We start from the raw sequence: 15,446 nt of genomic DNA, 5'->3' as shown, positions 1-15,446 counted from the left end.
CCTTAGCAATAAGCGTACATTGATTGGTTTGCGCAAAAGTTATAGCGTCTACAAAATAGGGAATAGTTTTATGACATTTTTATTTTTAATTTTTTTGTATTAGTAATGGTGGCGATCTGCGATTTTTTTTTTTTTTTTTTTTTTTTTTTCGGGACTACAACATTATGGCGAACACATTGGACACTTTTGACACTATTTTGTGACCATTGTCATTTATACAGCGATCAGTGCTATAAAAATGCACTGATTACTGTGTAAATGGCAGTGAAGGGGTTAACCACTAGGGGGCGATGAAGGGGTTAAGTGTGTTCTAGGGAGTGATTCTAACTGGGGGGGTGGGCTTCAAGTCACATGACAGCGATCACGGGGATCTCTGTCATGACACAAGCCAGAACGAGGAAATGCTTTGTTTACATAGGCACTTCCCCGTTCTGAGGCTCCATGACACGATCGCCGGGAGACCGGCGGACATCTAGTCCACCGGTCCCGCGGGCATGGTTACACTGTATGCGGCAGGTGCGTGCACGCCTGCTATCCCCGACTCTTAAAGGAGACGTACAGGTACGCCCATTTGCCCACCGCTGCCATTGTGCCGACGTATATCGGCGTGCAACGGTCGACAAGTGGTTAAAATACAAATCAATTTATAGCTTTTTGAAATGCGTTTTTCTGGATATTTTTGTTCTGTTTCTCACTGTTAAAATAAACCTACCATAAAAAATTATAGACTGATCATTTTGTCAGTGGACAAACGTACAAAATCAGCAGGGGATCAAATACTTTTTTCCCTCACTGTACATAAGTATTCATTCACTCAAAATTGAGCTCAGGTGCATCCCGTTTCCACTGATCATCCTTGAGGCCGGGTTCACACTGGTATGACAGACTCTCCGACATTGGGAGCTCATGTCGCATGATGTGTGAAAATCAATGTTTCCCTATGGGAGCCGTCTTCACTGGTCCAACACAAGGTCGGTCCGATTTTGAAAATGTTCCCTTGAGGTGCTTGAGAGGGGATATGATTTCATACAGGGATACACAATGTAATACTGACATATAATCACACACATAGGTTGGACTTGTGTCTTTTTTTTCAGCCTCACCTACTATGTAACCATGTATAGGAACAGAAGAGGGTGCTCTCATAGTGTAATAAAGTTGTTTGTTAGAATAAAAGCATTCCTCTAATACATTGCATTCACTTGTTTAAAGATAAAAACTTGCAGTAAAACTAGGAAATGTTCCACAGACCAGAAATGATGTCACCGCGTAGTCCCCCAGTGCTTTTCGCTAGCCAATCAGACATCCTCAGGGGTGAGTATTTCCAGTTTTCAGCCTCTATTTATACAGCACTCCTCGCCTACTATACCCAAATTACTCATCTCTATATTTCCCAATGCGCCTTGCACCCTAAGATGGCCGCCTACCTCACTTCCTGTCTGGGTGTATGTATATTCGGTTTACTATGGCACTTTCGCCCTTACTTTACTATGATCTACATTCTGTATGTTCCTTAAATGAAGTGAACCAGCTATTGAATTATATCTTATGTTGTTGATATATTATTATATGTAAATAGGAGTCAGTGTACATATATAAATATATAAAGAACAGTGTGAATCCCAGATTAAGCTAACAGTGGACTTCCGCCCACCTCACTTCCTGTTTGGGCATTTCGGCTTCAGTGCTGTATTTACTATGGCATATCTGCCCTAACTAAGCTGGATTACCTACTCTCATATCAGTGTTTATTAGAATAAAAGTGTGTATTATTGGTTTTATTTACAGATTAAACCTGTTAGGCTTCATGAAACTACAGTATTCATTAGTGTTTTCCTACAGTGATCTATGTGTGCGCACAGTGCCTTCTGGTGTTTGTACTTGGTTTTACTGCATGTTTTTAGCTTTAAACAAGTGAGTACGATGTTTTAGACTAGAGGAATGCTTTTATTTTAATACAATTTTACACTATGCAAGCCCCCCCCCTTCTATTCCTATACATGGTGGATGTGGCATGAGGAGTTGAGGCCAAGAGAAATTTCTGGTGGAGTGGTGAAGGAGAGGTTCTGTGTATCATCCTGAAAAGACCTTGGAGGTGAATATACACAAGCCTGGGAGACTTTGTTGCTGAAAAGCACAAAGTCAAAAGAATCCAGTGAGTGACACTGGGCAACAGAGCAATGCATGCAGCACTGTAAAGCAGGAATAGTAGCACAGAAGCACTTTCTATTGGAGCACTTTAAGCACGATGACACTTTGCAAGACAGATATATAATTATATTTATATTTTTTGTTTGTTTTAATTTTCTTGGATTGCATTAGGGCATTTGTTTTGTGGATTTTTTGCACAAAGTATTTATTTGCCCATTTGAGTTATATATTGCGTTTGTGGCAGCATGACAGGGACAGCGCTGTAAATGGTGATTTACACTTCAGTGGGGATGTAAAGGTTTACAACCACTTTAAAGTGATTGTAAAGTCTTGTTTTTTTCCCTATAAAGATAACAAATGTGTTATACTTACCTGCTCTGTTGCAGTGGATTCGCACAGAGCCGCCCAGATCCTCCTCTCTTCTGGTCCCTCTTTGGCTCTACTGGCCCATCCCTCATGTTCAGTGCCCCCACAGCAAGCAGCTTACTATGGGGGCACCCGAGCTGAATCAGAGCTCACTGTGTCCATTTAGACAAGGAGCCTTGGACCTGCCCCCTCTCTCCCCTGATTAGCTAGCTGACTTTGATTATGTCTCAGCCAATCAGGAGGGGGGAAATCTCGGACGCCTGAGACACTGGTGGACATCGCTGACAGAGAGGGACCTCAGGTAACTGTTAGGGAGGCCGGGCATAGAATGCAGTAAGATAAAAACCCTTCTGCCTTTACAACCCCTTTAATGTTGCAGAAGAATTGCATTCTTCCCTTACTCTTGCTCAGAAGTCTGTTCATGATCCTGGAGAAAGTTGAAATGGATATTTTTTGAAGAGGCCAATTGTATTTTTATAATGTAAGTCCAAGTGTATTATCCAGGGGGATTCAACAGAAAGTAAGGATCTCACCATTGCAAACATTGAAAACAGCACAACCTGGCAGAGGATATAATCTTCTCCACTGTACACATAAAAGTGCTTTTCTTGCTATGTGTGTCCCTGTTGGAGTTCTTGCAAGGGGATTTCAGAGTCAGATTTTTGTGTTTTTTTTTTTATCATTCTTAAATTGGATTCTGAAGCGTGGTATTCTATATTTCTTCCTCTTTGTTGTCTGTACACCTATCCCTACTGTTTTTTTCACTTTATATTAATGGCACCAAAGTGGTTAGAACTCCTCTTGTTTTGTTGCATTAAAGGAGTTCTGGGTTTTAATTACCCCTGCGTGGAATCTGCAAGTTCTCCCTGTATTTGTTTGAGTTTCCCTGAGGTACTGCAACAGTGAATACGCAAATATCTTCCCTGTAGGGTGATGGGCTTTTTCTATTTAGGTACATCTGGTGTTTGACTATGGTAGGCAATTTTGATCATGGGCTCCTACAAAGGAAGGAACTAATCTTAATGTTGTCTGTAATGCATTTCAATGCAAGGTTGTAGTCTGCGGTTGCCTGACTCTCTGAAGCAGTAATGGTAAGAAGAAAAGTGCATCGTGCTGTGCAAGTGTGCACTACTCTGAAACTGATAATGCTCAGAGCTTGATAAATGCATCTGTTGTCACATTCCTTAAAAATGGAAAAATCACTTAGAGAGTGAACCTTTGCTTTGCCCATGTTGGTTAAAGTTAAAGAATCAAAACCTAGTTTGAACCCTCTTATTACTGTAATTCGTTTAGGCTGCAGTAATAATTTTTTTTTTTTTTTACTTTTTGCTGTGTCAGTCAAGTGCTGCAGCAAGGTTTAATAATGCTATGCTGCCAGCACATAGGAGCGGTGAACATTGCTCATACACAGGCAGCAGCCCAGCTCATTCTGAGCAGTGCTGATGAGCAGAGAGTGCTCAAAAGAGTATGTAAAAGGGGAGCACAATTACTTTGGGCACACCTTCATGGGGTTGCCTCCGCTTTTCCCCAGGTATTTAAACTATTTTAGCTTTGTTTTAATAGGCAATGCAATTTAAGGGACGATGTCCCTTTTAAATATCCCTGCTCACCTGTAAGCAGGTAGGGATGGGCCAATAGAATTTGGTGCAATTTGCTGGAAGCAGTGGGGCTCAGTATATAAAGGGCCAACTGTCCCAGGATTCTTGCATGCCGTTCAAGGGATTTGTTTTAGGAAGAGCTACCCAGCCTCCCTCAGATGACATGCACTTTGTGGTAAGTCGCCTTGCATTTAAGGGGGACTTGTTATTATAAAGTTGATGAAATGTTATTTTCTTGAGTAATTATGGCCAAGCAATTTTGTGAATTATTATTATTATACAGGATTTATATAGCGCCAACAGTTTGCGCAGCGCTTTACAACATCAGGGCAGACAGTACAGTTAAAATACAAATCAATACGGGAGGGATTAGAGGGCCAAGTAGGAGAAGGGAGGGTAAAGTGGAAACGAAAGGTAATAACTGTGGGGGGTGAGCCGATGGAGAAAATGAAAATACAGTTGTTAGGTGTGGGTAGGGTAGGCTTCTCTGAAGAGAAGGGTTTTCAGGGATCGTCTAAAAGCTAATAGAGTAGGAGATAAGCGCACAGATTGGGGTAAGGCATTCCATAGGATTGGAGAGGCTTTGGAAAAGTCCTGGAGGTGACGAGGGAGCTAGATAGCAGGAGGTCTTGAGAGGAACGAAGAGAACGAGTAGGTTGGTATTTACAGACTAGGCTAGTGATGTAGCTGGGCGCTAAATTGTGGATGGCTTTTTAAGTAGTTGTTAGTATTTTGAATGTAATTCTTTGGCTGAGCGGAAGCCAGTGGAGGGATTTGCAGAGAGGAGTAGCAGACACAGAGCGATTGGTAAGGTGGGTGAGTCTGGCAGCAGCATTCATGATGGATAGAGGTGATAGACTATGTAGAGGTAAGACAATGAGAAGGGAGTTGCAGTAGTCAAGCCGAGAGATGACCAGCGAGTAAATTAAGCGCTTTGTTTTGTCATTGGTTAGAAAGGGGCATATTTTGTAGATGTTGTGGAGGTTGAGGCGGCAGGATTTGGACAGTGATTGGACGTGGTGCTTAAAGGAGAGTTCAGAGTCCAGGACTACACCTAGAACCTTAGCGAGTGGGGATGGGCTTATAGTTGCCATTGATTTTGACAGAAAGATCAGGGGAAGGGGCATATGGGGGAGGAAAAAATATATATTGATAAATTTGATTTGATTTAGAATTGTAATATGGTAATGAAAAGTTCTGAATTTATTTGAAAACCAATAAAAGTGCCGCGGCCAATTTATGCCAATATTTGAGTGTGGTGTTTCATTATTTCATTGTTTGATGTGGGGGGGGGGGGGTGCAGAGTTCAATTCCATGTCAGAAAGCTGGGCTGTTGCTTGTGTGTAAAAGCAGCTATCTGATTCTCCTAGTGTTGCCAGAACAGTGGGGGTTGTTTTTGTTTTTTATGTTTTTTCAGCACTTCGCTGATAAACAAAAAGGAAAAAAAGGCATATTTATTATTGTATGTGCACCCAGCAGCATGTAATCACCTTGTACTTACATACCCACCTTTCCTTGTGCTGCTCCATTAGGCTGCCAGGGTATGTGAGAGCCTGTGACTCACTCCCTCTCTTTCCATGCGACAGGGCTAGGTGTCTCGTGATTGGCCCAGAGATGTCACATGGATTTGGAGGAGGAAGCCATAGTCCTGTGTAAGCTCCAAACTAACTTGAAACTTTACTTTTTCCCCTGATCCTGACAGCCAAAGGGAGTAGTGCAGGAGTTAGGAAAGGTGAGTACATGCTGCTTGGGGAGGGGGAAAGTTGGGTGAGCCTTTTACATTGCCTCACATAGGCAAAATAAAAGATCACTTTAAAGGGGCCCACACAGAGTTATATATTTTTTTAATGTTATTTTATTAATAAAAAAATGGAAAAAAGGTATTTTTCACTTACTTTATACCAAACAAAGCTGTGAATGGTAAGGCAAAGAAGTTGTTGGTCTGTGGGTAGCAGAGACATAAAGGAAAGTTTCGTAGTGGCCTTGATTTGTATCTGTTTTTTTTTGTTTTTTATCACACAGTATAAAATAATGTATAACAAGGGGGGCATGTTTAATTAATTTGTATATTTTTTTTTTTATCTGTACTAGGACTTGAAACAACGCCTGGGTCATCATCTTCAAATTTCAGATTTACTAATAAAACCAGTGCAAAGAATAATGAGATACCAGCTACTTTTAAAGGTAAGTTTTTTTTTTTAAAGGAAGTTTTAAACTGAACCACAACACAATATGTTTGTACAGGTCACTTAACATAAGTGGGTCTGCATTTGTATGCCAGTTATAAGTGTGTGAAAATTATTTTATAGTGGCTTTATATTTTTTTTTCTTTTCTTTATTATTTCTATAAAAATGTTTTCTTCAGGGTTGAACTAAGGCCAAGAACATTACTTATACTTTAACTCTTTATTGCATCGTGAGCGAAGGTAAAATAAATCTTACAGTAAACTGTTTCCTTTACCAGTACAGTGTAACTCCGTTATCAGTACTAACATGAATGCAGTCTGAACACAACATATAATTTTGACTGAACCATTTGGAAATGCATGTCATAAAACTTTCATATTTGCACATTATGCCAAACAGATTCTGTAAATTATTCTTCTAGTTTTGAAATCTGCAGAACCATTTTGTTTCCATTGATGCGTAGATGCTTAGAATAAATGTATGGGCATACTATTTCCATACTTAAAAAATTATTTAAAGGGCATATATCTAATTTTTGTTACTTTGTTCTATTAAATTCCCTGCATAAATTGTGATTATATTCTGATAAATGGACAGAAATTTTAAAAAACTTGCATTTGTCACTTTGAAAAAACATTGTGATACCAGGCTAGTCATATCTAGTCATTTCTAGTCACTTCTGGGTAGACCTTAAAACCAAATAAAGAGTAAGCACATTGATCTAGTGCATTATCAAACAACACAATTCAGTAGCAAAGTAAAATATTGCACTTACATTATGTGGGTATATGCAAGGCTTCATTGAACCAGTGACTCTACTAAATGGAATGCAGTTATTTGCATTTCAAGCAGGTAGACTGGGGAATAGGTGATGGCAAGAAATTTTGGGTTGGGCCTGAGAAAGGGTAACCCCACCTCCAAAGCATGTTGCTTTGATGACCATTAGTCTAAGTTCACACTGATGCGGTGCTGGACATTGCATGTAATTCGCACAGGAATCGCAGCACATTAATGTGCAAAATACATGCAGTGTCTCTGGGTGCAATTTGAGCCATGGGTTTGGATGGCTCAAATCACACCGCATTCTCACCAAACTCGTGCAGGACCCTTTTTTTGTCCACACCAGAATCAAATGGCATGGGTGTTGAAATCGCAGTGCGTTTTGCAAACTGATTTTGGGGTGTAGTTCACATACACACCACAATTGGTTCGCATAAATGGATTGCAATTTTTGATGAAGTGCGGAATCCGCAGAGAATTTGCTATAAATTTTTACCACATCTAGTGTGAACCGAGGCTTACTCAAAGTAAGTGGAAGGGCATACACTTCTGCCATTTTCAGGTTGCTTCTTTATCTAGGCTCTGAAATAGTTAACATAGTGTGAAAATACAGATGTAGCTATCATCTGTTCCTGGTCTACATGCCTGATGTGCAGAGGATTGTATTTAATTTAGCAAAGCTGCTGATCCTGCTTGTATCTGACTCTTCCTACATGCTAGGGAACGTATGTGTGTGTGTGTGTGTGTGTGTATATACTATTTGTAGTCAGAGTCTTTGAGTGAGAAAGTGATACTCCTAAGCACCAAGGCCTGAGGTGTGCCTTGGCCTGGCTGGTCAGTATGCCTGAAAAGAGGGCAAAAAGACACAAATTTAGGTGAAGAAGGGTAGGTAACAATCCATCAAGTGGAGTAGCGCGCACCCGGATGGCAACAGTATATATCCGATAAGTGTCCGATATGACAGGAGAAACACCCCCCCCCCCCCCGACTCCTGACTTGGTGATGAGACAGAACCCCCTATAGAACCTGCAAAGCTACCCAAAACCCATCTAAACTTCCCGTGAACGATTGGATAGAGCCTGAAGCCCGAGACCACCCAGACATGAAAATGAACTGCTTGCGAATGAGAGGATGCGTGGGGGAAGGGGAGCAATGTCTGGCCCGAGGAGCACCTGCAAAATGATAGCCGAGAAGATTGAAACTTCAACCGGACACCAGTGAAGTGCTGAGCGAACCCCCCCCCCCCCCCCAACCCCTCGCCTATCCATACTGGTATGGGGAAGTGCGAGGGTGAGTGCAAAAGGACAACTGGCAGGAGTTCAAAATGCTAAATACCTGAAGGATGTGATGGAGTAGGTGGATCAGGCCCATGCACTATGGCAATAAGCATTGTCAACATGGAGAAACCATGCCAGACACAGAATACTGGTCCCACCTGATTCGATCGGGTCATGCTTCAGCCTGTGACCTGGCAACTGCGTCTGAATCCTGAACCGAGGAAGGAGGGCCAGACTCCACCCCGGGGAAAGTTCCATGGCATGAAACAGTCATACCCAAAGTGACTGAAGCCCCCTACCTGGAACCAGCTGGGGAACGGAAAAGATGACTGGACTGACGTCCCTGAGCAGTTTTCCAGGCCACATCCTAGACAAGAGATCAGAGCTGAGACTGGAATCCAGAATCATGACGACGTTGGCCCAACCTACCACTTAAGGACCATCAAGGGGATGATTAGATTCCAATACAGCCCAACCTAAGAACACGAACAGGAGAAATGACAGACAACTAGACATGAGAACAACAACGCCCCTCTGTGCCTACCTAAGTATGAGAACATGAGCAGAAATTTCAAGACCACTGCTCGTGAATGAACCTGATGACGGATCCCCCCCCCCCTCGTGTAAATGGTAAGTGAGCCCGAGTAACCTGCAGCACACAGACAGGTAATTAAACTGAAAACTCAGGGCTAGTGTACCCACAGACCGTGGTGGGTGATTGTACAGGTGTGGTGAATTAACGTGCATCGTATGACGTATGGTATACGGGCGAGAAGATTGTGGACAACAATCATTAACAAACAAAACCTCAGCCTGTATGGATCTGTAGACATGACAGATCGTGACATGGGAGTCCTAGCTAACTGACCCAGGTACAAACATGAACAAAGATACGATGAGACATGACAAACAACAAAGATGAAAACAGCCACTGGAGTATGCTGTGACTGAACAACAATGCCCCTCTGAGAAACGGTGAAGGCTGAAACACAGAGCCTGAAACGCTATGACAGAAATCCTGAGGCAGAAACGCAAGGACAGTGACGTTATGACAGAAAATGCTTATGACAGAAATGCTGAGACTGAACGCTGAAGCAGAAACTCTGGCAGAAAATGCACGGACAGCAACGCTATGACAGAAACCCTGAAACTGAATGCTGAGGCAGAAACGAAATGACAGAAACGCTGAGACTTAAATGCTGAAGCAGAAATGCCATGAGAGAAATCCTGGGGCAGAAACACTAAGGCAGAAATGCCATGACAGAAATCCTGATGCAGAAACGCAAGGACAGCAACGCTAAGACAGAAATGCTGAAACTGAACGCTGAGGCAGAAACAAAATGACAGAAATCCTGGGGGCGGAAACATTATGACAGAAACGCTGAGACTTGAACGCTGAGGCAGAAAGCCATTACAGAAATCCTGGGGCAGAAGCGCTATGAAAGAAATGCTGAGACTGAACGCAGAGACAGAAATGCTGGGGCAGAACACCATGACAGAAAAACGCCATGACAGAATTCCTGGAGCAGAAACGCTATGACAGAAATCCTGGGGCAGAAATTCTGTGGAAAAACCCTGGGGCAGAAACGCTATGACAGAAATGCTGGGGCAGAACGCTGCGACAGAAATGCCGGGGCAGAAACGCTGTGACACAAAACGCTGGGGCAGAATGCTGTGACAGAAATGCTGGGGCAGAATGCTGTGACAGAAATGCTGGGGCAGAATGCTGTGACAGAAATGCTGGGGCAGAACGCTGTGACAGAAATGCTGGGGCAGAACGCTGTGACAGAAATGCTGGGGCAGAACACTGTGACAGAAATGCTGGGGCAGAACACTGTGACAGAAATGCTGAGGCAGAACACTGTGACAGAAATGCTGGGGCAGAACACTGTGACAGAAATGCTGGGGCAGAACACTGTGACAGAAATGCTGGGGCAGAACACTATGATAGAAAAGCTGGGGCAGAACGCTATGACAGAAATGCCGAGACTGAACACAGAGACAGAAATACCAGGACAGAATGCTACGACAGAAATGCTGGGGCAGAAACACCATGACAGGAACACTATGACAGAAACGCCAGGGCAAAATGCTATGACAAAAACTCCGGGACAGAACGCTATGACAAAAATTCTGGGGCAGAACGCTATGACAAAAATTCCGGGGCAGAACGCTATGACAAAAAGGCCGGGGCAGAACGCTATGACAAATGCTGGGGCAGAAACGCTACGATGGAAACTCTGACCAAAGAAAACAAAAATGACAAAGTAAAAGCAGTAATGTATATGATTTACATCCTCCCTGTCCTGCCAGCCTCCCAGGAATGCGAAGCCCTGCTGACAATGAATGTGACCTTATGTGCTTGAGAATAACATGCGAGTGGTAGTACTGGCAGATGTAGGATAGTGCTTACACCTTGGACGACCAAACAAGGTGGATGTACAGTAAAACATATTGTCCCTATTGCGTATCTGACTGCAGCGATGTGGGGAGAAAGGAGCAGACGGGCGGCCGAATCCCCCCCCCAAACGCTGGACGGCCTCCTCGTGGAGCCAACTCTAAGCAGGAGAGAGGAGCTGACAGGCGGCCGAAACACCCCCTTCCCCCGAACACTGGGAGAAGCGGGTGGCCCCCTAGTGAAGCCAGCTCTGCACAGGAGAGAGGAGCTGTCAGGCGGCCGAATCCCCCACACCCCCTCCCCCCGAACACCGGGAGAAACGAGCGGCCCCCTAGTGAAGCCAGCTCTGTACAGAAGAGAGGAGCTGTCAGGCGGCTGAATCCCCCACACCCCCTCCCCCCGAACACCGGGCGGCCCCCACGTAGAGCCAGATCTGCTCATGAAAGGAGCTGCCAGGCGGCGGAAACACACCTCCCCCCCGCGGGAACAAGGGGCGGCCCCCACGTGGAGCCACATCTGCCCAGGAAAAAAATAAACTGGCAGGCGGACGATTCACCCCCCCCCCGGCGGGAACATCGGGAGGAGCGGGCGGCCCCCACGTGGAGCCAGATGTGCCCAGGAAAAGGAGCTGGCAGGCAGCCGATACACAACCCACCGGGAGGAGTGGGCGGGCAGTATGATGAATGGAATAAAGATGACCAGGTGGATGGGTGGGTGGGCAGACTCCCCTGTGGTGCCCAGCATGAGCACCGAGAGAGGTCCAGCAAGAACCCGGAAGTGACGTGTGCCGGCGTAAAACCCAGAAACGCCGACGAGCCCTGGCCTGACGGAGGAGGAGGCTTAAATAGCCCTCTCAGACTCCTCCCACATATACAGGCTAGCCTCCGGCTAGCCTTTACACGTATATATTCACCAATCGGCCATAGCATTAACATCAATTATCTTGTTACAATGGCTTCTTAAAGTAGGTGGGATATATTAGGCAGCAAATAAACATGTTGTCCATGAAGTTGATGTGTTGAAATCAGAAAAAATGAGCATTGCAGTTTGTTGTGTATGGGGTCATGTAGCCGCAGACCTGTTAGGGTGCCCATCTTGATAAGTGTCCTTAGCCCAAACCACCTACAGCAGGCAAATTAGCATCAACTTGATCATGGAACAATGGAAGAAGGTGGCCTGTTGAATCAAATTAACTTCACTTTATTGGGAAAGCCAGGTGCATGTTCATTGCTTACTTGGTATGCCGCATGGGAAGAAGGTAAAGGCCAGTGGAGGCAGTGTGATGCTTTGTCAAAATTTCTGTTGGGGAGCTTGGTCCTACCATTCATGTGAATGTTACTTTGACACATAATACTTGCCAAAACGTTGTTGCTAACCAAATACACTCCTCCATAGAAATGGTATTCCCTGTTGGCAGTGGCCTCTTTAAACAGGATACCTGTCACATTGCAAAAATCATTCAAGAATGGTTTGAAGGGCCCTCTCCTTAAATCTGAATCCCAAGTAAGGGCCAGGTCACCACAGGGAGTCATTGGTAGAATTTCTTTGGTGAAGATGGTTCTACTAATATGTTTAATACTGACACATAATCACACACATAAGTTGGACTTGATGGACTTGTGTCTTTTTTCAACCTCACCTACTATGTAACTATGTACTACTTAAAGTTTGGTATGTAGTCTGGCATTCCCTGGTCTACATTCCACTTCAATACTTTAAGACAATGGACACGATCTTACAGACCTTTATAGGCGGGGGAATGGTAGGCATATAAATTGGTGTGGCGTGTACTTATGGCACTACCAGATTTTAGTCTTATCTGGCGGCCCAACTTTCACACCTATACCATGTTGACAAAACAGAGATACTGTATGCCTCCTTGGTTCCAGACCTCGACACACCAACAAGTCCACATCCATTCTGTGACATTCTTAGAGGCATTGGGGTATCGACTGCACGGCCCTCTCGTAAAGGTATAGCCTTCGATTACAAACATATTTGGGACCTTTCTATGATCAAAATGAATGCTCCACACCTTCATGTCAATACTCCCCTTTGGTCCAACAAGCTATTGTTCAAACTTTTATCTATTCCAGACCAAAGTCTTTGTATTTCTAAGGGGGTATATCTTCTCTCCCATGTTTTATCAAATGAGGAATTAAAGACCTTTGATGCTCTGAAACAGGAGTTTTCCCTTCAAAACTTTCCGCTACCTACCTCCTTACCCCATCGGCCTCAACTTTGGTCTGCACTATTAAATCTCATTGGGAATGAGAGACCTTTTTATAGGCCATCAGTTTAGACTGAACAAGCTGATATTAATTTGCACTGACAAGGGGCAGGATTACTTTCCAATACTGATAGATTTCAGCAGGTGTCTTGGCTTTTTATAAAAAAAAAAAAAAAAATGGTTTGAAGGGCACACGTTTGAGGTGTTGACTTGGCCTCCAAATTTTCCAGATTTCAATCCATCAACCATCTGAGGTATGTGCTAGAAAACAAGTCTGAACCATTAAGGCCCCACCTCTCAACTTACACGACTTAAAGGATCTAATACTGACAGCTTGGTGTCAGATACCATAGCATACTTTCAGAGGTCTAGTGGCGTCCATGCCGCAATGGATCAGGGCTGGTATGATGGCAAAAGGGAGACCTACTCAATATTAGGTGGGTTATTACATTATGGCTGATCATTGTGTACAACCCCCAATTCCAAAAAAAAGTTGGGACCCTGTTCAAATTTACATAAAATCAGAGTGCAATGATTTGCAGATCTCATAAACCCATATTTTATTCACAGTAGAAAATTGAAACAATATAAATTGTTTAAAGACCAAAAAAGTTGGGACAATGCAGCAAAAAGCTGGCAAAGTGGTACTAACAAGGAAGAGCTGGAAGAACATTTTGCAGGTCAGTAACATGATTGGGTATAAAAAGGACATCTTAGAAAGTCAGAATGTCTCAGAAGTAAAGATGGGCAGAGGTTCACCAATCTGTAAAAAGATGCATCTAAAAATTGTCAAACAATTTCAGAATAATGTTCTTCAATGTAAAATTGAATTGACTTGACTCCTGAAGAAGTCACGTGATTTGACATAACACATTTGGTGACTTCACGCAGTAACCCAGAAAAAGTGTGCGCGCGGCCATTGGAGTTTTTCCTATTGTAAAGCCCTATACTCTAAGTTAAGTACATTTTAGTTTAAATAAGAAATAATATAATTTTAGCAGAGAGCACTGTATGATCGTCTTCTTTTTGAGCTTTATATCACCCTGGACATTATTATGATAGAAGTGGATTGTGCAGCTTCTAATATTGGAGTGGAGATCATCCCTGTATTAAAGTGGAAGGTGCATATGACCTATTTGTTAGGTCTGGCTATAAGGTGAGAGCATATATATTATGGTGATGGAATTTGTACTTTCTGATGATCTACACATTTAAAGTCAAGGATGGAAGTATGAAGATATAGGAATAAGAAGGATATTGGTTTCTATGAGATACATCTAAGTGGTACATGGGGCTGATATTAAAGGCTTAGTAAAAGGGCCTGTAAAAAATGTCCTCTGCTTAAGTTAAGGAGGCCCATATTCAAAAAAGCACTGTGCATATTTAAAAAAAAAAAAAAAAGCTCCTTTCAAAAGCTTTAGTCCCTGTAAAGCTGCTACTTCCGGTTGCCAGTATATCAAAAGCCGCATTTAGATTACCCTTATCTGTACCTCTCTCACTCGGTACTGATAAGATTGTCCTCTGTGTGACTTCCTGAATCCCATGATGCCTTGCTGTTCTCCTGCTCTTTCTCTCCCTGCGCGTTCCGCATTTCTCTGGGATGCCCCCTCCCCATCAGGACTAGCAGAGCTCGTGCACAAACAGCTAAAAGCAGTGTGTTTCTCTCCTTTCCTACACCTCTCTGTGATGCCCTCAGTCCCCCTCAGCATCGGAAGGACCAGGCTTGTGTGTTTACTTATACACATAGCGATTACAAAGTCATTTTACAATGTGAATGAGTAGAGAGAAAGGAGAGAGGAAAAAAATGTGTGTGTGTAAATAGAGAGACCTACCTAATTCTGAAAAAAAAAAAGCTTTATAGCAACATGCGTTATAATAAAAAAACATACAAATGCTATACGTTTTAAGTGTATACATATGTGAAATATCATCTAAACATAAATTGTGTAGCGTTATGGATGAGACTACCAAAAACAATTCCATTTTCAATTAGTTTGTGGGGAAAAAAAACACACACAAAATATACAGCAAACCATTTCTGAATAATCCGTCAAAAGTGATTAGTGAAAAAAAAAAAATTCAATCCAGTGTTTTAGTAATGCTGATATATCAGGCACTTCTCAGACCTCTTACATAGCTCCCTACTGTCACTGATTTTGAGGGACTGTCCCTGATTTGGAGCAATGTCCCTCTGTCCCTCAGCCTGGGTTCACACATGTGCGGTGCGAATTGAAGCTCAGGTTTCACTGGGAAGATAAAAATCAGTTGTTCAGAGGTTCCTCTGCGTTTTAGCTGCGGATCAGTGAGCAGGGAGAAGGGGGGTGGGGGAGAGGGGGAGGTGTAGTGAGGAGAAGGAGAAAATATATAGATATATCTATATCTATAGATATATCTATAGATCTATAGATATATAGATCTATATCTATATCTATAGATATAGATATACCTATCTATATATC

At 43.1% G+C, this 15,446-nt stretch overlaps 1 protein-coding gene across 1 annotated transcript in view; it reads left to right on the top strand.

The window, feature by feature from the left end:
• TRIO (trio Rho guanine nucleotide exchange factor) overlaps positions 1 to 15,446 on the top strand; it is a gene marked incomplete in the record, with an annotated part of 1,361,655 nt that overhangs the window by 1,215,188 nt on the left and 131,021 nt on the right. Inside the window, 1 exon segment of the mRNA XM_073630705.1 lies at positions 6,207 to 6,299. Coding sequence (XP_073486806.1) covers positions 6,207 to 6,299 — 93 coding nt within the window.

This window comes from Aquarana catesbeiana, linkage group LG05 (assembly GCF_042186555.1).
Source record: "Aquarana catesbeiana isolate 2022-GZ linkage group LG05, ASM4218655v1, whole genome shotgun sequence".
Taxonomy (NCBI): domain Eukaryota; kingdom Metazoa; phylum Chordata; class Amphibia; order Anura; family Ranidae; genus Aquarana; species Aquarana catesbeiana.
This window is presented reverse-complemented; position numbering and strand designations above follow the sequence as displayed.